At 50.5% G+C, this 22,711-nt stretch overlaps 2 protein-coding genes across 10 annotated transcripts; one reads left to right on the forward strand and one right to left on the reverse strand.

Annotated features, from left to right (window-relative positions):
* Positions 1–49: 49 nt before the first annotated feature.
* Positions 50–3,403, forward strand: HTRA2 (HtrA serine peptidase 2). Of its 2 annotated transcripts, XM_043603794.1 has the most exons (8): positions 50–709; positions 810–1,014; positions 1,104–1,298; positions 1,539–1,571; positions 1,806–1,911; positions 2,091–2,160; positions 2,842–2,937; positions 3,045–3,403. In XM_043603794.1, the coding sequence occupies exons 1-8, from the start codon at positions 204–206 to the stop codon at positions 3,208–3,210; spliced, it is 1,377 nt and encodes a 458-aa protein (XP_043459729.1). In that variant the 5' UTR covers positions 50–203; the 3' UTR covers positions 3,211–3,403. The 2 variants fall into 2 exon arrangements, with proteins under 2 accessions (XP_043459729.1, XP_043459730.1); XM_043603795.1 differs by lacking the exons at positions 2,842–2,937; positions 3,045–3,403 and adding an exon at positions 2,264–2,493.
* Positions 3,350–22,268, reverse strand: LOXL3 (lysyl oxidase like 3). 8 transcript variants are annotated; one of them, XM_043603780.1, is made up of 16 exons: positions 21,984–22,101; positions 20,268–20,592; positions 18,316–18,479; positions 17,434–17,648; positions 9,691–9,747; positions 8,987–9,046; positions 6,599–6,818; positions 6,184–6,364; positions 5,885–6,039; positions 5,476–5,643; positions 5,176–5,338; positions 4,729–4,972; positions 4,521–4,636; positions 4,305–4,441; positions 4,097–4,208; positions 3,350–3,912 (listed from the first exon to the last, which is right to left on the reverse strand). In XM_043603780.1, exons 2-16 carry the CDS (start codon positions 20,578–20,580, stop codon positions 3,839–3,841), a joined length of 2,379 nt encoding a protein of 792 aa, XP_043459715.1. In that variant the 5' UTR covers positions 20,581–20,592; positions 21,984–22,101; the 3' UTR covers positions 3,350–3,838. The 8 variants fall into 8 exon arrangements, with proteins under 8 accessions (XP_043459715.1, XP_043459713.1, XP_043459717.1 ...); XM_043603778.1 differs by lacking the exon at positions 21,984–22,101 and having other exon boundaries at positions 20,268–21,969; XM_043603782.1 differs by lacking the exons at positions 8,987–9,046; positions 9,691–9,747.
* Positions 22,269–22,711: the final 443 nt, after the last annotated feature.

The raw sequence follows: 22,711 nt of genomic DNA on the forward strand, positions 1-22,711 counted from the left end.
CTCAGAACTCGCGTCCCGCGGGGACCACAATTCCCAGCATTCACGGGGCGGAGGCGGAGTCGGCCTCCCGGAATCCTGGGTCCCGGCGTGCACTTCTGAAGGACTTCAGGTACCGGCGTGCTCCGCGTCCCGCTGTCCGCCAGCTCGCGTCCAGGGCACCGCCTCTGTGTAGGGCGGGCGAAGAGGCAGCCGAGGCGGAGCTGATGGCTGCACTGAGGGCGGGGCGGGGTGCAGGCTGGAACCTCTGGGGATGGCGGGCTTTGGGGGGGGTTCCCTGGGGGAAGGGGCCCCTGTTGACCCCTGACCTCCGGGCCTTGCTGACGTCAGGAACTCCTGACCCTCGGGCCCGAGTGACTTATGGGACCCCCAGTCTCTGGGCCCGGTTGTCTGGGGGGGTCCCTGAACCACGGACGTGTCTGACGTCGGGGACTTCGGATTCCCGAGCACGGCTGACTGCAGGGTCCCCGGATCTCAAGACCCGGGAGGTCTCAGAGACTCCTGGAACCCGTCCGCGCATATGGCTGGCGGTAGCGCTGGGCGCTGGGGGGGCAGTGCTGTTGTTATTGTGGGGCGGGGGTCGGGGTCCTCCAGCGGTCCTCGCTTCGGTCCTTGGCTCACCGCCCACCTCTCCCCGGAGCCAGTACAACTTCATCGCAGACGTGGTGGAGAAGACAGCACCTGCCGTGGTTTATATCGAGATCTTGGGCCGGTAACGGTGGGGAAGGGCAGGAGGCACCCAGCCGCGGGCTAAGGGGCGGGCGAGCTAGGTGTCTGAGTCTCCTCACATCCTTGCTTTACCCCCATCCTAGGCACCCTTTCTCCGGCCGCGAAGTCCCTATCTCGAATGGCTCAGGATTCGTGGTGGCTGCCGACGGGCTCATCGTAACGAACGCTCATGTGGTGGCTGATCGGCGCCGAGTCCGTGTGAGGCTGCTTAGCGGCGACACGTATGAGGCCATGGTCACAGCTGTGGATCCTGTGGCAGACATTGCCACGCTGAGGATTCAGACTAAGGTGGGGGTCTAGGCAGGCCGGGTCTGGTTGGGACTGTGAATTTGCTCACATATCTAGACGACAGGTCTCTTATTCCCATTCTCTCTTAGGAACCTCTCCCCACCCTACCCCTGGGACGCTCAGCTGATGTCCGGCAAGGAGAGTTTGTTGTTGCCATGGGAAGTCCCTTTGCACTGCAGAACACGATCACTTCTGGCATTGTCAGCTCTGCTCAGCGTCCAGCCAGAGACCTGGGCCTCCCCCAAACCAATGTGGAATACATCCAGACTGATGCAGCTATTGATGTGCGTCCTGATATGAGAAAAATGGCAAACTAGGTTGGGGGTTGGGGGAAAGGCTGTGTGGGGCAGGCACCAACTGTGATAGCTGGTGGACGAGTTTATATACAGAGGTTGGGCTGCACATATGTGGCCACTGTGGCTGGGCTGGGAAAAGAGAGAATTTGGAGAAAGTGCCTACATCCTGGTTATGCCCCCAGGCATAGAGTCCCTGGATCTCTTCCATATTTTGTCCTTGTCCTGCAGTTTGGAAACTCTGGAGGTCCTCTGGTTAACCTGGTGAGTGGGACATCCTTCTTTCCAAGAATCCCTGCTCCAGGTCAGTGTGAGAAGGGGTGTGTGTTCCCTAATTCAACGATGTTTGGTCAAGTTTCTGAGCAGTCTCCTGTTGGTTATCTCCCAAAATCCAACCAGATCTCCCCAACTCCCCAATACTTCCTGCTACTCTTGTTCAGGTATCTCCATCTCCTACTATTTATTTGGGCTAGGGAATAGTGGGCTCTATCCCTGCAGGATGGGGAGGTGATCGGAGTGAATACCATGAAGGTCACAGCTGGAATCTCCTTTGCTATCCCTTCTGATCGCCTTCGAGAGTTTCTGCATCGTGGGGAAAAGAAGAGTGAGCCTGGCTTAGGGGGAAAGGGATTCCTTTAAGTGGTGGGAAGGGCATTCACTGGGCCTTGCTGGAGAAGGGGGAGGGGTGAAGTGTGGGGAGGGGGATGGTGGGGGTCTGTTGGGAGGAAAGGGAGGGGAGGGAAGGATGTAGCCGAATGAGGCTCATTTGTCCCTCCATCACAGATTCCTGGTTTGGAATCAGTGGGTCCCAGCGCCGCTACATTGGGGTGATGATGCTGACCCTGACTCCCAGGTATGAACTTTAAAAGTAGTGACCTGTAGGACTACCAGTGTACTCAATGGTGGGCAACTAGCATCCCCGTTGAACTTTGTTACCAATTTTATCTTTATCTAAGATGAGTTGCCTCATGCGTGGGGCTATCAGAAGAGCTGTCCTCTCTCATCATATTGACTTTCTCACTCCAATCCATTTTGCACACCTGCTACCAGATTGATTTCATCCTGCTGCTGCTTTAAAAACTTCAGTCCATTAACCTGGTGTTCAGGGGCCATTTTCCATTTGTCTCCAGTTCGGCCTTCCAGACCTGGCTTCTTCCATGAATATACTCTGTTTCAGCCAACCTGATTTCCTACTCTCATGTTTTTATTTATGTTATTCTTGCTTTATATGGTTAAATACCAGAACCATGCTTCTACACCCAAGTTAAGTTCTACTCTCTCCTTAAAGCTTCCCTTAGAATTCTAGAATGACATTAGTGTTATTTAGTAGTGTGTGTCATTTGGAATTAGTTACTTTTTACATACATGTCCTACTTCCTAACTTCGAGAAGGCAGAAAGTGAATTGCCTTTGTATCTGGAGTATCTAGTGCATGCCCTTGTCTATACGATTGTCAGTGTGTTGATGAGAGATTTGAGGTGAACCCAAGGGAGAGTGCCTTGGTGTGGTTAACAGGGTGATCTATGTCCTTTCAGCATCCTTGCTGAACTACAGCTTCGAGAACCAAGCTTCCCTGATGTTCAGCATGGTGTGCTCATCCATAAAGTCATCCTGGACTCCCCTGCCCACCGGTGAGGGAGAGACTGCATTGTGAGGTGGGGATGGGTGAAGTGTGCATGTGCCCTTGAACTGGGCTGTCTAGTCCCTCCTTTCTCTCTCTGTCCATCTTTCACCATAGGGCTGGTCTACGGCCGGGTGATGTGATCTTGGCCATTGGGGAGCAGCTGGTACAAAATGCTGAAGATATTTATGAAGCTGTTCGAACCCAATCCCAGCTGGCAGTGCGCATCCGGCGGGGACCAGAAACATTGACCTTATATGTGACCCCTGAAGTCACAGAATGAGTGGGTCAGCAGGACTCTGAGGTTCCTGCTCTGATTTCCACCTGGCTTTCCTGGCCTAGGCTCTGAGGGTACCTGGACAGAGGATTAAATGAACCAGTGGGGGGCAGGTCCCTCCAACCACCAGCACCAATCCCTGGGCTCTGAGGAATCACACAAATGCTTTTTATATAAAATAAAATTATACCTAGCATCATGTTATAGTCAAAAATAAGGGCGGGGCGGGGGGTACTGATCTTTTTCCCCATGAAGAGGCTAGAGGTAAAGCTGTATTCCCCCTGAACGGAGGGGAGATACTGGAGCTGACCATTCTGACCTCCCTATTTGAGAAAATGAGCTCCTGCTGTCTGTTGTTCTGGGCAGTCAATCAGGTGCTGCTCTTTGTAGTGTGCTTCACTCAGTGCTGGGCCTGGGAGCAAAAATTCCCCATGCTTGGCCACAGATCCGGCAGCTGGCGTAGGAAGGAGGGCAATAACTTCGTTTTGATGTTTCCACATCCATAGCACACACTGGATGAGCATGGCTGGCCTGCTGACATCAGGGGTTCCTTGGTAAGCTCCTGAGGTAATGGCAGCCTCAGACCCCTGCCATTAGGGGCCAGTGGTGGTTTTCAGAGGAGGGTGGCAGCACCTTAGATGACCTGGTTGCTGGTCTGGCCAGGGTAGCGCTCAAACTTCCTGTTGGCCTCTTCACTGAAGGCATCACCTGCAAGGTGAATGGGCAGTTTAGGCAGGGAAACGGACCCATTGTGGGGAAGGGTGAGTAGAAGTGGAGAGGCTGGGAGATCCAGAGGAGGGTGGGAAGATATAGAACCGACTTTGGGAGAAGAGAATGAAGGCCTTTCCTTCCCATCCCCCAGTCTCATTGGGCTGCTCTTCCCATCAAATACCAATGTGGCAGTTGTGCACCCAGATGCGATGTCCATCATATTTGCAGTTACACTTCATTGCGTTGTTGGTGAAGTCACTTTCTGCTACTTCAAAATTGGGGTTGATGACCACCTGTGAGTGGGAGAAAGTCAATTTGACCAGTTGCAGTCTTCAAATCTTTAACAAACACTCCTCCCACTTGCCAGCTGGATCTCAGGCCCCAGGCACCTGCAGAATGTAGTTTCCTGGCTTCACATCTGTGATGTCAATCCACTGGCAGTCGATGTCATGCCGGTAAAGATCCCAGCAACCCACGGTAATGCCCTGCTCTCCAAAGTTAGCACACTCATACCTCTTGGAGACATCTGAGAGGGATTGGCATATGTCAGTGTGAGGCAAGGCTGTGGGACGGAGATACCGGAGTCTGGTCTAGGCCCAACTCACCCTCCTGACATTCGGTGTCTTCTAGACAGAAACTAGCTTTGTGGCCCTCAGCCACCTTGGTGCCATTGGGGGTCAGGATATCATAGTGAGTGAAGATGTCCATACTGTGGTAATGCCTGTGGGGACAAGGGAACCCCTGTTTTCGTCCCTGCCCCCGGCAGGCTTGCCCCATCTCCAGTGACCTTGCCCTTCTACTTGACCCTCTCACCCATGACACTCGTGCCACACCCAGGAGTGGCGCCCGGCCTTGGGCCTGAAGTCAGCTCGTCCCAGGTTGTGGATCTGGGAGGAGAATCGGAGCAGACGCCTGTGGCCATAAGGCCAGTTGGCTGAGCGGGCTGAGCGGGCCAGGCAGTTCTCTTCTGCAGCACAGTACAGCATGTGTAGGGGCCGGTCCTCGATGTAGGCGGTCTCCTGCACCAGTGCTGAGTGCAGCAGCAGGTCTGATGCAGCTGCACATGGAAGGGAGCAGAGTGTTGGAAGTCACTGCTGAGGGGTGGAGACATGGGGGTGCTTCTGCTCCCCCTGTAGAGTGTGAGAGGCTGCTTCTTCATAGGGAAGGAGCACCCCTCCAGATTATGGCTCTCTTTTTCCCTCAAAGGGGGTGGCCCAGAGCTTCCCTTCCCTGGCTTGCATCACCTTATCCTTCACTCACTCTCGGAACAGATGACTCCAGCAGTGAAGCGGGTTCCTGTTCTCTTGCAGGCAATGTGGGTGCCATGATGAGCACACTGGTCCAGGGACAGCTCAGACCCTGTGCAGCGCACTCCACTCATCACCACCTCTGTTATATTCCCTGAGTCCCAGTACCAGGTCTCCTGGGGACATACGTTGGTGTTTCTGTGAGACCCCCACCATCCAGCCTCTTGGTCCAAGGGACTCATTTCCATAGTCCTCTGCCCCAAACACAGGCTTCGGAGGCAATCGTGTTGGTTTCCCTTTCCTTCCCACTCACCTGCAGGCCATGGTTGGCATAGCCCAGTCCAAGTTGCCTACAGGCCACCATGGCCTCCAGTGTCCCCCAGTCATCCCCACAGATGAGCCCCCAGCGAAGGGACCCAGGTCCCCCTATTTGCACCTCCACTCGCCCCTCGTGTTGGCTGCGGCCCCCACTGAGTCGGATCTGTAGTGACACAATGGAAGTTCCGGGTAAGCTTTTGGGGAGGGGTAGTGGGAGCCTATAACAGGTATGTGGCTGAAGGGTGATTCAGAGGCACATAAAGGCTAGCAAGTGGGGGCATCAGGTGGGAGTTGTAGGATGGCAGGGGCCTGGGACAGTGGGCTGGGAAGCTGTCAGGCTGCAGATCATGACCAGGACTGGATAGGATGCGAGATTTCTGGACTAAATCGGGAAGATAACTGACCTTGGTCTCTACCCCAGTGTAGGGCAGGTTGCATCGGACTCCAGCATCTTGGCTATGGGAACAGTCTTCGGCTGTGATGTTCTTGTGGGGGCACCTCCAGAGGGAGGGTTCCTGTCCAGAGCATCGAACCTCACTTAAGTGGATGGCACCCATGCCTAGGGTCAGAGGTCAAAGATCAGGAGGTTATAACTGGACCTTCATTGTCTGCCCAGGGGTCTCCTTCCCAAGGACCATACACCACCCCCCGGGAGAGTGTGTACCTCCTCCTTCCCTCTTCCTCCCATTTTCATCCCCCTCACCCTGCCCCATGCGGGCACCACTCAGAGCCTCTCGAGCACTCCCGAAGCCCAGCTCCCGACACACCACGCTGGCTGCCTGCAGGTCCCACTTGCGGTCACAGATTGTGCCCCATGTGCTGGCCTTCAGGACTTCTACCCGGCCCTCTCCAGGGTGGGCCCCACCCTTTAGACGCACTCGGGTCTATAGAGGAGAGAGACGTGCCCAAAGCAGTGAATGGAAACAGGGAGGGCTAAGTAGACCTGGGTGATAAAGGAGATTATGGTGGGAGGGAGGGGGTGGTCTCAGGTCTGTGGCCCACCCCCTGAGAGGTTCCTCTCTGTCCTCAAAGGTCAGGGCTGTGCTAAGTCAGGGGCTGGCTAGGCTAAGGGGTTCTCCACCTGGGGTGGGGAAGGTTATAGTCACTGTCTCACACACCTCCCCCTGAGGCTTCGACTGTTGTTGCTTCCTCTGGCCACTGGATGCTGCGTAGAGAGGGCCTGGCACACAGCTCACCACCGCAGGGGCCCCCCCAGGGCACCTGGTGGTGTCATTGGCACGATAGAACTCCAAGGAGCAGAGGGAGAGGTGGGCCTCCGTGCCCACGCACGCCACCCCATGCAGACCAAAGGAGTGTTGCTGCCGCTGGGCCAGCAGCCTGGGGGGACAGGAGTGGGGTGCAGTAGGGTAAAACAATGCTCCTGCCTCTTTGCCGACAACCCTCCTCCCCTCCATGCCTCCACCATCCCCCAACCTTTCATGACCATTTTATCCCTTCTTCTTCCCTTCTTTTCTGCTGTTTCCCTCCTTAGAGACAAAGGGAATGGCAAGTTTCCAGGCTGAAAGAGCCCAGATTACCCAGATAGGAGGGTCCTTGGGGACCTGCAGCCAAAGACCACTATGAGTAGACAGCTAGTCTTGACTTGCCTGACAGAAACCTTGCTCCAAATGGCTTCAGGCTGCTGGCCCTAACGAAGGCTGAGGCTGAGGCTGCTGTGCAAAGAGAGTGAGAAGCCAGGACTGCCCAGCTAGAAGAGATGAGCAGGAGGGAGTAGCTGACACAAACAGGAAGCCTGAAGAACCAGCGTGAGCACATCCTTCTGTTATGCTGAGGCTGAAATAACTGAATGAGTCAGGATGCAAAGCACTGAGTAAGTCTTGGGTCTAAATGGCTTCTCAGAGGCTAGAGGGTCTTCCAGGCCAGAATATGATGGGTAGTTATGAGAAGATTATACCAGAAGGTGGACATAGGGAAGGACTGGGGCTGGCACATGTGGGAATGAAGATGTACAAATGCAAGACAGACAAAAGTTAGTCCACGTGACCAGAGAAGGAGAGAATATGCACAACAGAATGGTAGCGGTCTCTCCAGACCTGAGCTGGACTTTAATGAGGTAGTCCATGCTTCTGCAATTTAAACATAACAGAAAGAATGTTCTGTAGCCATCCAAGCATGGAAATGGGACTAAACTAGAGATGTTAAACCTTGGAAACCCTTCAGAGAGATGCCTTGAGAGAAGGAGGGGCCTGGTGTATTGACACCAACGGAGTAAGAGATGGCAGTGAGGCGCGTGGTGAGAGCAGTGCCCAGAGAGGAGGGTTGCTATTGGTGGTATGGGCCTGTGAGGCTGGCCTGGCAATGAACTATTTCAGTAATGTGCCCATCACTTGATGTCAGAGGAAGGAAGGTTATGACGACTCAAAGTCATTGCCTAGGAAGATGCAGAGAGGAGGAAACATAAGCACAACAGACAAGCCTGGAGACTTTACAGAATACCTTTGGAAGCTCAGGATCAGTGGATTCTGAAGCTCAAACAGATCAGGTACTCTCCCAAAGTCCTGTTTTGCTGAAAATAAAAGTCAAAGAGGCCACCACAGGAAAAAGATCTTGCTCTTCTAAACTCCCTCCTCCCATTTCCCCACAAGGAACACAGTAAAAACAGCAGTGTGCCCTTGAATTTGGCGTTCAGGGAAGGCCAGAGCATGGCTATATTGGGCACAGATGACCCTTAGCTAGAAGGTACTACAAGAGTACTCTCAAATTCCAAGCTCCTCTGAAGCCACCACAAGGAGGAGCTGGAGAAGGAGGGCCACCAGGGAACCACTGGGTGATCCCAGAATGTGCAGAAGAGAGGAGGGGACAGAAGAAAGGGATGAATTCTCTGTGTCTCAGCCACTGCTGAAGAAGTTATCAGGGAGACTTCTCATGTGCAAATGGCCTTTGGAAGCCTAGTGAGAGGTAATCAGTGGCGTTGGAAGCTTTCCACTCCCTTCGGTTCTGAAGGACCCCACAAGGAAAATTATGGAACTGGGAGCCTAATTGTGTCAACTGGGCCAGAGACACAGCGGTTATAATCTGAACCCATCCCTGGCAAAGTTTCCAGAGGGGATCCTGAGTCTTACCTCCAAGCTGGTAGCACCTATTTTTAAAAAATAAAGTTAAGATGGGAACATGGATCCCTTAGGCAAACTTAACTTCTTGGGGGAGAGGCAAGGATGGCATATGAAGGAGAAAGTGCTAGAGTATCTGCTAGAATTCACTGGGAGAAGATAAACAAGCCTGTGGAACAGGAGTTCAGTGGATGAACTTCTATCAAGACTTTCAAAAATCCTGTGATAAGCATAATTCCCCAGAAACAAGGATAAGGCCCAGCATCACTTTATGTTTCAGTGACTCATCTGGAAGGTGGTTTCTAATAGCTACTGCCACCCCTCCACCTCTAGGTGGGGGCCTCTTAGACCCCTTCCTGACCACAGCTCAATTGCCCTGACTCATCATCACTCTGCACTCTCCCTCTCCTCACACCCAGCCTGAACTTCATTTACCTCTTGATTGATCCCCTGCCCACTCGGGGTTTGGGTTTGACTTTAAGCTTGGTGATTGGTCTGAAAAAAGGAGAAAGAAGTTAGTGGAGGTAGTGGTTAGGTACGTGGCCCAGGAAAGGTAGAGCGTTTTGTTTTCTGTTTTTTTTTTTTTTTTTTTTTTTTCCTGTTTCCAGGAAGGACACTTTATGCAGAGTGTGGGAAGGAGTAAAGTGAAGGGGGCCAGGTATTCCACACACTGACGGCTGCACACCACTGAACTCTACTTTAGGAACTCCTGTTGCACTCTGAATTCAACCACAGTGATGAAAAATCTAGTCAGTCCAGGGGGTGACGGGAGAAGGGGATACAAGGTAAAAGGAGGAGAGAGAATGGGAATGTGGGTGAACTGAATTAAGGGGGGTAGGAAGCATGCAGGTGGTTGAGGCTGGAGTCCAAGCTATTTGGGGGAAGCATAAAGATGAGAAGGCTTCTCCTCAGCCATTCCTACATTATTTCCTCTTTGTACACCCTAAGGTCAAAGCTTGCCCATCCCCATGCCTGCCTCCCCTTCCCTTCCCTACCTCCCCTGGAATGGCCATTGTGCAGTTACATCCCTAATTCATCAGCTTGGGTTCCGGGATGGACATGGATAGGCTGCCTTCCATCCATCCACCTCCTGGGGCCTCAGGGGCGAGCAGGAGGTCCCGGGGCTCTTGCCCCATTACCTTCCAAGGGGCTTGGGGCGTCGGGCCGAGGCTTTGGCCGCTCGCTTCCTCAACTTTCTGTGAGGATAAGACAATAGCAGAGTCAAAATCAGTCTAGAACCAAGTGGGAAAGGCTGGTGCAGCCAGGGGCAAACTTCTTTTCCAACAGGAAAATTGGAAAGTCAACAAGATGTTATAACATCAGATACTCCCGAGGCTTTACCCTTCACAGCTGTCTGGCCTCACGCGCACATAACCACACTGATGAACAGTAGTGAAATTCATGGACTCAGGCTGATAGAGCCCCTGTACCAGCACGCACAGAAATTACACTAGGGTAGTGAGTGATGGGGACTAGGGGCAATATCAGGGTTGATCTAAACCTCCGGGGAGGTCTATGGGGAAGTGTATAAGTAGAAGGATGTTAGGATTGTTAAGATCGCCAGACTGACCCGGCAAGGAGAGAGAATTGGTCTGGTCATAGGGAGGCTGACTGTCTTTTATTCTTGGATGCTCTTTGACTTCTGGCATTTCCATGTCTGAGGCCAGTGAATTAGGACCAAGCACCAAGGCTGGATGTCCAAGGACAGTAACTTGATTTGACTGGGGAGCATGAAGCCAGGCGGTTTAGGATGACAGCATCCTTCCTGCCCAAATTAAATCCCATATGCTTTAGTCATTTACAAACCAAGCTCAGCTCCCAAACTTACGTCCAGAGAAATAAGTTCTAAAACTTTATTTCTTTTTAATTGGCCTAAATATTTGACCTATTTTATTTTTCAAGAGGTTGGCTTAAGTCTAAGGTCTGGAAACTAGGTCTGTTTCTCCTCTCATTCTCCTTTTGATTTCAAAGACTTTTCTTGCCCCCTCTTCGTTCTGTCCAACTATGTATAGATGAATGCAGGTTTTGTCTGTTCTTCTAAGTTTATGAGACTCCCTGTTATCATCTTAGTTATTCTTTCTTTAAACACGTTCCTACTCTTGTTTCTCCTGAGGAGTCATATCTGGACATAGTATACTGTGTGCAGATGCACTGGATGTTAATAAACAGATTTGAAACAGCTCTGAAGTTGCTTGGTATTTCCTGCCCTGGCTTCTTCCTGAGGATGGATTTAGTTGGTCTTTTTGCCAAAATATCCACTGTGTCCAACATTCCTTGGAAAGAGTGCACAATAAGTCTCAGGTCCCTTTCCTGAGACATTACTAAGAGTTTAGAACCTTTCATCATATAAGTATAGGGTGAAACTTTTTCTCCAAATGTCTTTTTCTCAGATATGTCTAAAATGAAATGTATTTTATGTTTTCTTTCAAGATTACCTTGATCCTCCAACTAGTACTCAGAAAAATGTAGTATTATCTAGGGATGCCTGGGTGGCTCAGTTAAGTGTCAAACTCCTGATTTTGGCTTAGGTTATGATCCCATGGTTCGTGGGATCAAGTCCCATGCTGTCAGCATGGAGTCTGCTTGAGATTTTCTCTCTCCCTCTCTCTCTCTCTCTGCCCCTCCTCCCCTCGCATACATGCTTTCATGCTCTCCCTCTCTCTCTCTCTTAAAATACATAAGCATAAAAAATGTAGTATTATCTAGATCTTGGAAGTACCTCTTCTCTATTTATAAGGTTTTATATTATACATCATATGGTACATATGATTTTACATATATATATATATATATAAAATAAAGTACAATATAGATTATATTAAGGATCTGGTACTTATTTAATACTAGTATTGATACTTGTTTTGATTTACACTTGCACATTCACAAATGTGCTTGTTTCCCCTTACAATTTGTTCCTTCAGCCATCAAACATAAAAACCTACCCGCGTCAGCATCACCTTTTCTTATCCACCCATCTCTCTCCTCCAAGATCACTCCCCCAAAAGGTTTCTGAATTCCATCCTTTAGGATCTTTTTTCTCCTAAATTGGGAGGTCGAATACAATCTCTCCTCAACTGAGTCATTTTAAACCTGTTCCGATCTCTCCGACACACACGCCCATATACACACCCTCCACCCCATATCTCCCTTCCTCTTCATAGAAAAAATTGTCAAGCGTTGTCAGTGCTCCACTTCTATATCTTATCTCTTACCACTCATTCCTTAACCCACTCCTTTCTGGTTTTCCCCATCACTCTGCGAGAATAGATCCAGTAGACAGCTTCAGTTTTCATCATGTTCCCCTTTTGGTAGCATCTCACACTGCTGTTCTGTCCTTCTCTTCCTCCTTGGCTGTCCTAACACTATGAGTCTGGTTTGATTCCTCATTCCAGTTGCTCTCTCTTGGTCTTCTTTGCATGTTCCTCCTCTAGCTAGTCACTTACATTTTTGGAGCCCTAAGGCATTCTTCTCACTCCACATCCTCTCTTTATATGTTCCCATTTACACCTAACCTGGTATAGTCCATTGCCTTTTTTTTTTTTAATTTTAAAGTTTATTTTGAGAGAAAGAGAGAGTGTCAGCAGGGTAGGGGCAGAGAGAGAGGGGAGAGAGTATCCCAAGCAGGCTCCATGCTGTCAGCACAGAGCCCAGTGGGTGGCGGCTCCAACTCACAAACCACAAGATCATGACCTGAGCTGAAACCAAGAGTCAGATGCTCAACCAACTGAGCCTCCCGGGCGCCCCTGCCTTCCTAATGTTTCTAAAATGTAATATAGGTGCAAAAAATAAACCTGTAATTCTTTCAGCAAAATCCACCCTAGAAACCTAGGAGTCAACTTGATACTTCTCGTCTTTGGTTCCCAAAGTCAGTCCAGAACCAAGTCATGTCAGTATTACTTCCTAAACATCTCTTCAATCCACTCACTCTTGTTCTTCTCCACACCATTCTCAGAAATGCAGAGTGGTTTTTTGGGGGCCACAAACCTGATCATGTCCTCTTACAGCCCTGCTCATGAAAACACTTCAGTCGCTTCCCATTGCTTTTAGCATAAAGACCCAAATCCTTAGTGTAGTCTGTGAGGTCTTCCATGATCTCTCAGCACCTCTGTGTTCTCAGCACCTTGCACAGTGTTTTGCAAATAGCAGGAGTTCAGTAAATAGCTTTCAGCACTTAAGCTCTTAGAACCTCAATTTCTTTGCCTGCAAAAGGGCAGTAAATGGTTCAATTATCTCTACATTCTTTTCCTCTTCTAAAATTCTACAGCTTTCACGTGTTGTAGGGAAGAACTATAAAACCAAATTGAAAAATGATAAACGCACCTCATTCTGATTTTCTCATTCCTTAAATCTTACTGGCTTCCTCTAAAAGCCAGCAGATGTATCTTCTTTCTCTATGGAAGGTGGAGTTCTTTATAAATGATCTTATCTATCCTTTATGATTGTACCACCCATGAGAATGCTCCCTCTGTGTGAATTGGCCGTGAAAGGAAGCCTATCTCATATCTCCATCACAGAACTCTCAGGACTCTTGCAACCTCTCTCCTCACTAAGAATGGTCTCTGTTCTTAGTATGTGTCCTTCTCCAGCCTTCATATCCTAGACTCAGTAGCAGATTCCAAGATGTACACAAATATTCCTGATCTCTGAAAATTACTTCAGGCCATGCATACCTATAGGTAATTCCTGGGTCTCAAACATCCCAAGGATGGCTCACTTCTAAAGCTAGTTCATATTAACTTGAAGCCCAGAGATGCCTGTTGGCTTGCACCATCCTTCTCTCAAGCAGCTTCAGGATCATTTCAGGTGTCTCTCCCTTCTTTTCTATTATCAGTCATCCTTCAGCTATTCATCCTCTCTCTCTTTGTTGTCACCCTCCTAATCAGCTTCGTTTTTATAACAAGCTTCTAACTGGCCTTATGGCATCTAGAACCTCCTCCTCCAATTCACTACTATCAGGTAAACTTTAAAAACACTGGTCTTATTTTATCATTGTCCCATACAAATACTTTTATTTTTAATTTTTCCATAAGATAAAGATCAAACTCTCCAATCTGGCATCAAAAAGTTCCATTTTCTGGCTTTTATGCATTCAGATCTTCCTTCCATTATTTCTCAGCACAATTTTCTACTCTAGTCAACTGTCTTTTTTTTTTTAATTTTTTTTCAACGTTTATTTATTTTTGGGACAGAGAGAGACAGAGCATGAACGGGGGAGGGGCAGAGAGAGAGGGAGACACAGAATCAGAAACAGGCTCCAGGCTCCGAGCCATCAGCCCAGAGCCTGACGCGGGGCTCGAACTCGCAGACCGCGAGATCGTGACCCGGCTGAAGTCGGACGCTTAACCGACTGCGCCACCCCGGCGCCCCTGTCTTTTGAAAAATATCCTAGTCACTGTCAAATTTGTCAGGGTCAGCAATAACTCTGTTTTGCTAAATCCAGCATTTGTGTTTCAGTCCTTGTGCTTTTAGACCCACCAGCAGTACCAACTCAGGTGATGGCGCTCTTCGTCTCCTCCTTGAAGCTCTTTATTTGGCTTATAGGCTGCCTTGCTCACCTGGTCTTCTTTCTACCTCACCTTGCTGTTTGCATTTCACTTTACCTTCCTGACATAACATTTAAGCTCTCTGTTCAGTCCTTGGATCTCTTTTTTCCTGTTTACACTCACTCCCTTGGTGATGTCCAGTTTTAGGACTTAAAATATGTTTATTCAGCAACTCTAGAGTCATATATCCAAAAATTAAACAGGTCCAAAACCAAGTTCTTGGTATACAACACCCCTCCCCCTAATCCTCACACAACACATGCTCCACCCATTGTCTTCCTTATCAAGTAAGGCCATCTCCATACTTAGCTCAGGCTCAAAACCTTGGGGTGAACCTTAATTGCTCTCCTCTCCCACCACATTAAATCCATCAGCAAATCCTGTCGCCTCTACCTCAACCATACACAGAATTTTATAATTTTTCATCTCTATCACTGGTCACCATCACCCTCACTTTCTGTACTTGGCTTTCAGGAGACAATAACCTCCTAACTAATTTCTCTGCCTCCTTGATTCTACTGTGTCCCTCACAGTCTATTATATATATATATATATATATATATATATATATATATATATATAATGTTAATGTTTATTATTTTTGAAAGAGAGAGAGAATGAACAGGGGAGGAGCAGAGAGATAGGGAGACAGAATCAGAAGCAGGCTCCAGGCTCTGAGCTGTCAGCACAGAGCCCAACACAGGGCTTGAACTCACAGACGGTGAGATCATGACCTGAGCTGAGGTCAGACGCTTAACCGACTGAGCCACCCAGGTGCCCTCCTCACAGTCTATTCTTAAAGCAGCCAAAATAATACTTTAAAAATGGAAGTCAGATGTCATGCCTCTGTTCAAAACCTCATCTCCCACAGAGTATACACCAGTCCTCCCAAATGGCCCTATGCAATCAGGCTTCCTATTCTTTCCCTATCCCCTCTTACATCACCTTTCCTATCATTTTCTCTCTTGTTCACTCAGCTGCAGCCCCAGTGGCCTCCAGGAGCATGACTCTTCTCCCCTCCCTCCCCCTGCCCCCTAGGATCTTTTCATTTATCATTCCTCTTCCTGTCAACACTTGTCTAGATTTCTACAGATTGTGCCCTCACCTCCCTTAAATCTTTTCCCAAATGATGCCTTTTCAAAGAGGCCTTCTCTGTTGGCTCTTTTTAAAATTGCAATCTCACTTTTACTTCCTAACTCCTTCCCTGCTTTATTTTTATTCATTACACTCTTTGCCATCCTTGCATTTTAAAATTTTACTATTTTCTGATTCTTCCCTAGTCCATGAGATCAGGGATTTTTGTCTGTTTTGTTTACTGTTGAATCCCTAGTGCCTACAACAGTAGACAATATATAAATACTGACCAAATGAATCTCTTCACCTTTGTTCATGCTATCCTCTTCACTTGAAATCCCTGCTTTTTAAATTGTATAAATCTTTCAGAACCTGATGTTGGGGTCAGGCAAAGTAAAGAAAAAGCACAGAGAAAGAAGTATAGCTCCAAGACAGATAATAGCAAAGGAGCACAGCACACAGCTGTTTTAAAACAGTTTGAGTCTCCAGACCAGATAAAGTATATTCCTTGGGGCTGAAAGAACTTTCAGGTGTGTCTGAGAGCCAAGGCAACGAAAATCTGAGCAAGTATGGAAAAGACTAGATGTTGGACAATGTATTTACTTTCAAAAAGAAGAAAAAGGATTCCTTAATCTAAAGAATAATATTTTAAAATAAGTTATTAAATGGAAAGTTTGTGAATAGTGGGGAAAAAATATGGAGATGCTTAGAGACCCAGAAGGATTTCAGTAAAAGTTAGCTCAAACCGCCATGATTTCCTTTTTTGATAAGCTTTCTAAATTGGAAGGCTGGAAAATGGCCATGAACATAATATATCTAGATTTTAAGGAAGACTAACAAAATCTCCCACGATTTCATTATAGATAAAATGGTGAAATGCTGGCTACATCATTGTAGTGTTCAGTTTGTTCCCAATTAGTGGGAAAAAAACATTTCACAAGTAATGAGTAAAGACTTGATGAGTAAGGAAGGGTTAGACTTTGGTTTTGAACATTTCAATAATTTTAACAGTCACTCTGATGAAGCCAGAAGACCTAGCTATCCTGTGTATCTTCCAGAGGAGGCTGGGAGGGATGATAAATGGAAAATAATGTCAAGATTCAAGATAATCTCATGGGTTCACTGTGGCTTTTAAGTGGTTTTTAAATGATGTATCGAACTAACTTAATAGAATAAACTCAACATAGATTTAGGTTCAAATAGGCTTTTCTATTAGTATCAAGGATAAAGGAAGATCTGAATTGGTTTTAGATGATTACTAGTTCAATATGAACAGTGGGATGTTTCCTCAACAGAAAGGCATACAAAATCTGGGCATGCTCTACTCAAAGTTGAGCATTTCTACTGTACCCTGCTCTAATCAGACGATAGCTGACGTTGTGTGCCCAGTGGAAGCTGACCTAGATGTCAAGAGGTCTTTCTGCAAAACTCAACTTAGGAAGAGCTGAGAGGAAAAAAAAAAAGTATTTCAGCCTGCAAAATAGAGTGACTGTAAAGATTTCCAAATTCCTCTAAACGACCACATATGATGCTCCAGGGTTGCGAGGCACGGTAAGCACAGAGCAGTTTACCAGTGTGATTCATTACCCTGGTAGCCAGTGCGTACCCCAGGGCTCCAGGGCAGTTGGAGAGGGTCGGGCGCCTCGGCCAAAGGATATTCTGGAAGACTTGCCTAGGAGTGCCAGGGGCTCCCGCGCTCACGGACGCGCCTCCAGGATGGCCGCGACCGAGGGGCAGGCCTCACCTCTCCAGGAGCACCCCCAACCCTCAAGGTTCGGCCCTCTGGCGGGGACTCCCGCGCCCAGCCCGGCGCTGGACACACCCAAGCGCCGCCTCCGCAGGGCGCGGCCGCGCGCTCCTTGAACTCGGACGTCGGGCCCCGGAGCCGCGCCCGCGCCGTAACCGTACCCGCCCGCGACACAGCCGGCCGCTGGGCGTGGCCTCGCCAGGCTCGGCGCGCGCCCCGGGGAGCCGGGAATCTGCCTGCCAACCGAGGGCGTCACGGGTGCGGACGCGCGACCGGCCGCCACTCGCCCCGCCCCGGTTGCGGACCTCAGAGAGCCGGAGCCTCGCTTGCCCCACTTCGGACCCGCCCTGAGGAGCCCTTCATAGTTCCACAAGGTTTCTCAACTCTCCAGTTTCGAAAGGGCCTCCATAGTTCCCCACTGTTCCTGAGCCCCGGACCCTCTCAGAGGTCAAGACACCGCTTCCTAGCGAGCACCCCTCCATCCCAGTCTGTTCCCCCCAGCGCCCACGCCCCTTCACCTGTAGAAGGCCGTGTTAACCCTCTTTTCGCTAGGGAAGCCCAGCATCCCGCAGACCACGTGGCTGTTATGGGCGCTCCAGCCTTTGTCACACACTTGCGACCAGCCGTCGGGAAGCCTGACTTCGACCAGTCCCTCGGTCACTGGCAGAGGCCGCCTGCCCCTCCCCACGGCGGGCCGAAGTCGCACTTCTTCCACTTGCAGGTGCTGTTCTACCTGGGGAGGGGACCACAGGCAGAGGACGGAGTCTCAGTAGCGACTTTTATTTGTCCTGCCACCCTTAAGGAACCCTGATCAGCGTGCTTGCCATGAAGACAGTGGCGAGCAGGGGCTGACACAGGGCTGAGAGGCACTCCTGCTCTCTGTGGGGAACTGACTTTCCTGCAACCACGGGAGTGGAAGGACATGTCCTGCTCTGAGAGGCGATTAAGGGTGCGGAGCAAACTGAGGAAGGAGCAGCCAAGGCGGCCCGGAGCACGAGGGAGAAGTTCACAGAGGAAGTGGCACTGAAGGAAGAAGTAGGAGAGAATAAGAAGGGAAATGTTCCAGGAGAGCAGGAACCTCTGAGGAGAGGGAGAGCAAGGGATGTCCTGGGGACCAGGGATGAAGTTGGAGAGGCGCCTGCCAGGTTTAGTGACTTGAATGCTAATGTGAAAACAACCCTGGGCTTTAATATGCCTAGGAGCATTATCATTTGTCCCCCACCCCTTCAGCCTCACACCGACCCAAATGATCCCATGGGGCATAGAGGATCCCCTTCCTTTTAGCATCCCCTCTAACCACATATAACCACCCCACAGCCCTCTCTGGCCATCCTGGGGTGTGTGTGTGTGTGTGTGTGTGTGTGTGTGTGTGTGTGTGTATGTGTGTACGAACTGCAGACCTCAATGACATTAGAATCCGAGAAGCCGGGGAGGCGCTGGTCCTTGCAGATGACTCCAGCATCCTCATCATGGGTACAGTCACTGTTCCCCCAGCCCCGGGAGGCACACTCGGTCACACTCTGCTCAGTCCCACTGCAGCTCAGGTTGTCCAGCCAGATGCGGCCTGTGGAGGGAGAGATGAGGGAATAGAGAGGCTTGTGGAGGCAGGATGGAGGAGAAGGGTAAGTGGTGAGGATTTGGGGGAGAGTGACCATGAAGGCCTCACACCTGGCCTGATGATCCCATTTTTCTGGTTAGATAATGGGATGTGAAAGAGGACACCCTGGAAGGGAATAGGAAAGGGAGCACAGGACTGATGGAGGGTCAGTTGTGATCGGGGGGATACTCAAGAATTTGGTAGGGTGAATAAAAAACCAAGAGTCAACACTGAAATTCTGATCAGTCCTGACCTATTCAATGATAGCTACAATTAATCAAGTATGTGTTGTGTGTTAGGCACATGATTATCCTTAGAACAGAGCTGCCAGAGGTGTTATCACCATTTTACATAAAGAAATTGGGGTGACCACACAGCCAATACATGGAGGCTTAAGGGTTTGAGCCATTTGTGAGACTTGGAAATCCAAGATCCTTTCTTCTCAGCTTCACTTTCTCCCATGCGTCTTCCCTGTCTGTGTTACTGCATTGCCCCCTTGTTTTCCTCTCTGCCTGGACCATCCTGAAATGACTATTGCTGACTTCTCAGAGTTAGGATGGATTCAATTCCCCCCAGAGGCCATGGGATTCCACCCAATGTGACTGTCTGTCCCAACCAATGGCAGGGACCTATCATGCATACCCTGACAGGACTTTCCCAGTTTCTGCTGGGATACCTACTTCCTGCCCCACCAGGCCACTGAACCATTACAAAGTCCTTGTGACTCTCTATGACTATCCCCCAAGGTCTGATTCAGTCCTTCGATGCCATCCAGGCAGCTAAATGTCAGCTAAATGACTGTCCTCATATTTGGAGACAACTTTCATGCAATTGCTACCCAAAGCTTTTAGTTTTCATACCAAACATCCCTGGTTTCTTCAGCTATTACCTCTTGAAACTTGGCTTCCAGTCTTTCACATCTGGGCAGCTCTCCTCTGAAAGTATATCCATTTTCTACTCTCTCTTTTTTTTAAAAGTAGGCTCCATGCCCAGCATGGAGCCCAACACAGGGCTTGAACTCACGACCCTGAGAGCAAGACCTGAGCTGAGATTAAGAGTTGGGCACTTGACCAACTGAGCCACCCAAGAGCCCCTCTACTGTCACTCTTTAAATGTGGCAACTACAAGTGACGCTTTATTCCAGAAGTGGTCCAGCCAGTAGGAAGTGGAGGATTAGCTGCAGACTGCACCAGCTTCTGTCCATCAGTCCCATTTCGGGCTCCTACAATGTAAGCATCCTTAGGTCTCAGAATTCCTCCTAAGCCCCTACTAGCCACACTCATTCTTGTCTTAGAGTTTATACTTGTTCTTAGTTCCAACTTGTTGGTTTCAGCTCTTGCCTATAATCTGATTTGGTCAGCTGCAGTATCTGTGATCCTTTCTGGCTTTGGGATATCCAGACATCATTTATCTGTTCTCAGCTTTCCATCAAACCAACTGTACTTTAACTGTACAGGGCTCACCTGTATCAGGGCTGTCCTTGCATGTAGCAAGGCAGAATCATACTTCTGCAGAAAAAAGGAACTTAGAGATCATGTAGTCATTTTGCACCTAGGGCCTCTTAAGTTCAGAGAGGCACTGACCAGCTTAAGGTCACACAGTTCTGGGAAGCAACTGTGTTGATTGGTTTGTCAGCCATGGGTTTACTTGACACTGGCTGTTTTTGGTGTCCTGGGTCCCTGTGCCTGTGCCATCCTGGTGTTCCCTCTCCCTGCATTTAGACAATACCTAGGCCATGCATGGAGCATCGCTTACCTGTTCCAGGGCCATATTTGGCACTGTGGGTCCAGCCCGTGGCCTCTGTGAAGCCCAGCTCTCGGCAGAGAACGTGGGCAGCCTGAAGCGTGAAGTCGTCATCGCAGATGGTGCCCCACTCGCCAGCTCTCTGTATCTCCACTCGGCCCTCAAAGGGCTTCCTGGGGAAGCCGGCCAGCCGGAACCGCAGCCCCTGGCTCCCAGCCCTCTTCTCGGGGGCCGTGGATGGGGATGGAGATCCCAGGCATGAGCTGCACAGCAGACAGAGCAGCAGCCCCCATGGGCTCCGCTGCCAGATACTGACAGGTCGCATGGCAGGGAAGGCCTGGGTGCCCCAGAGAGAGAGTGTGTAAGAGAAATCACAGATGAAGTCAGGCCTGGGTTCCAGAGAGAGGTCGTGAGAGAAAGAGAGACACTGAATAAGGACAGAGACAGAGATGGTGGGAGAGAAAGACAGGGACCCATGGACTAAGTGAGAAAGAAACAAACTAAACAAGAGCAGAAACACAGTGAGAGAGGTGCAGACTAGGGAGGGAGGCGAGAGACAGAGACCCAGAGATAGGCTCTCCCTCCCTTTTGTAAAGAGTAAAACTGTCCCCATCAGTTGTTCTGTCTCACAACGTCCTTTCCTAGTTCTGTCATTGGCACCTCCATCACCCCCACCCATTGGTCTAAGAGACCCAGAGATCAAAAGATAGTGATTAGAGACCAAGGGCAGAGAATGGTCCAGAGAAAGAGATAAGACTGAGCAAGAGGGAGACCCAGACAGGATGTAAGAGGAAGGAAGCTGTGGGAACAAAGCAGGAGCAAACAGAAAGAGACAGCAGAGAGAGACAATGTGGAAGATGGATAGAAGGTGATTGTGAGAGAGCCAAGTCCACAGAGCAATGGAGAGACATGGGCAACAGGTGAGGAGAGGGACTGGCAGGAGCCAACGAGGGGCAAGGGGCGGCAGGAAGGACCCAGATGATTCCATTCAGCCATTCGGACAGAGGACAGACAGCTACTGATTGTGGAGAGAAGCAGGCAAGGGGGGTTAGGAGACCCTCAGATCTTAGTTAGGTTCCTGAATGGGAGCCAAGCCCAGAGTCCTGTCTGGGCAGATCCCAAGGCAGAGAGGGCAGAGACCAGAACACATGGAGAACCCCCTGCACACCCTACCCAGCACACAGGCTCTCACATGCCCTGCAGGTTCAAGGGGCCCAGGAGGGCCAGGCCTCAAGCTGGGAGGGGTGTGGGGTGGGATTGTCCAGACCTCCTGCCAACACTGCCATGGCTGTCACTGGGCAACGGGAGCCCAGGGCGCCAATCGGCTCCTCAGCCAAGGCCTTTCCTCTGTCTGGGGCTGAGAACAGCCCCTCTCCAGCAAGAGGCCCCCCGAACATGCTTCCCCCCACTCAGACAAACAACACAACAGGAAAGCTTTGTTCTGGGGACATTCTGGCTTGGGGGCCCAGGGGTAGGGCCTCACAGAGGAGCCCCCAGCCTTAGGGCCCTCGCGGCTGCCCTATTTGGAACATCCTGCAGCCCCCCACCCGCCAAATATCTGCCTCCTCTCTCCACTCTCCTTGTGTCTCACTCTTCTTTAACAATGATAAAACCCTCAGTGGGTTGGGTTCCCCTCGACCCTAACCCGCATCACCCCTTTTCGTGGTCCCTCCACCATCCTCCCATCTGAAACGCTCCTTCCTCCCGCGGCGGCGTGACTCCCCCTACCTTGGCTGAGCGGGGACCTAGGGGCTGGGAGAAGAGTCCAGGTCCTGGAGATCAGTCCTAGGACTTCCCCAAAAAAGTGCTCGGCCAGGGGAGACTGGACCCCCCCCTCTTTCCCCCCTCTCCTTTCGTCCCTCCCATGTCCCCTTGAGCCCTCCCACATTCCGCCCTCTCCCTCGATTCCTCCCAGGCCAGTTCCCTCCTCTTCTCCTTTTGGTCCTCCCCTCCCCCGTGGAGCTGGCCGCAGCCGCTCCACCTCCCTCCGCCCCCCACCGCCGACCCTCCCGGCCTGCTCAATGAAGCTTTCTTTTCCCGCGGGTTGGAGGCCGGGCAGCTGCGGTCAGTGAGCTAGACACGCAAAAGGCCATGGGGCCGCGGACCGGCCCGCACGGCGGCCCCTGGGGCGGCGGGAGTCCGCGGCTCAGCTCCGGGCTCCGGGAAGCCTTCCAGTCCCCAGCCCCCATCCTTCCCCCAAGTCCCGGGCTCCGCGGAGTGTAAACAGCCCGACTCCAGCCGGGCTGGGGGCGGGTCCGGTCAGGGGAATCGAGGCTATAAAAGCCCACATAGTCCCTCCGGTGCCCCAGAATGCCCACTGGCGTTTTCGGAGTGACGTCACGGCCTTCACTCTGACGTCACGTTGAGCATACGACGTCGTACACAACTCCTAAGCCCAGGCGCGCCAGAGCCCTCTGGTCGAAACCGCGAGCTTTCTTTTGGTGAAGCCACTTGTG

This window comes from Prionailurus bengalensis, chromosome A3 (assembly GCF_016509475.1).
Source record: "Prionailurus bengalensis isolate Pbe53 chromosome A3, Fcat_Pben_1.1_paternal_pri, whole genome shotgun sequence".
Classification (NCBI taxonomy): Eukaryota; Metazoa; Chordata; class Mammalia; order Carnivora; family Felidae; genus Prionailurus; species Prionailurus bengalensis.

Excerpts from the sequence above, each read along its gene's own strand:
- HTRA2 (XM_043603794.1), top strand. The coding sequence starts at position 204 with ATGGCTGCACTGAGGGCGGGGCGGGGTGCAGGCTGGAACCTCTGGGGA. Across the intron at positions 1,572-1,805 it reads GAGGTCCTCTGGTTAACCTG|GATGGGGAGGTGATCGGAGT; the intron begins GTGAGTGGGACA and ends CTATCCCTGCAG. Across the intron at positions 2,161-2,841 it reads ATGCTGACCCTGACTCCCAG|CATCCTTGCTGAACTACAGC; the intron begins GTATGAACTTTA and ends ATGTCCTTTCAG.
- LOXL3 (XM_043603778.1), bottom strand. The coding sequence starts at position 21,243 with ATGGAATCATCTGGGTCCTTCCTGCCGCCCCTTGCCCCTCGTTGGCTC. Across the intron at positions 18,480-20,267 it reads CAAATATGGCCCTGGAACAG|GCCGCATCTGGCTGGACAAC; the intron begins GTAAGCGATGCT and ends CTCCCTCCACAG. Across the intron at positions 6,040-6,183 it reads TGGTGCCCGCATGGGGCAGG|GCATGGGTGCCATCCACTTA; the intron begins GTGAGGGGGATG and ends CTCTGACCCTAG.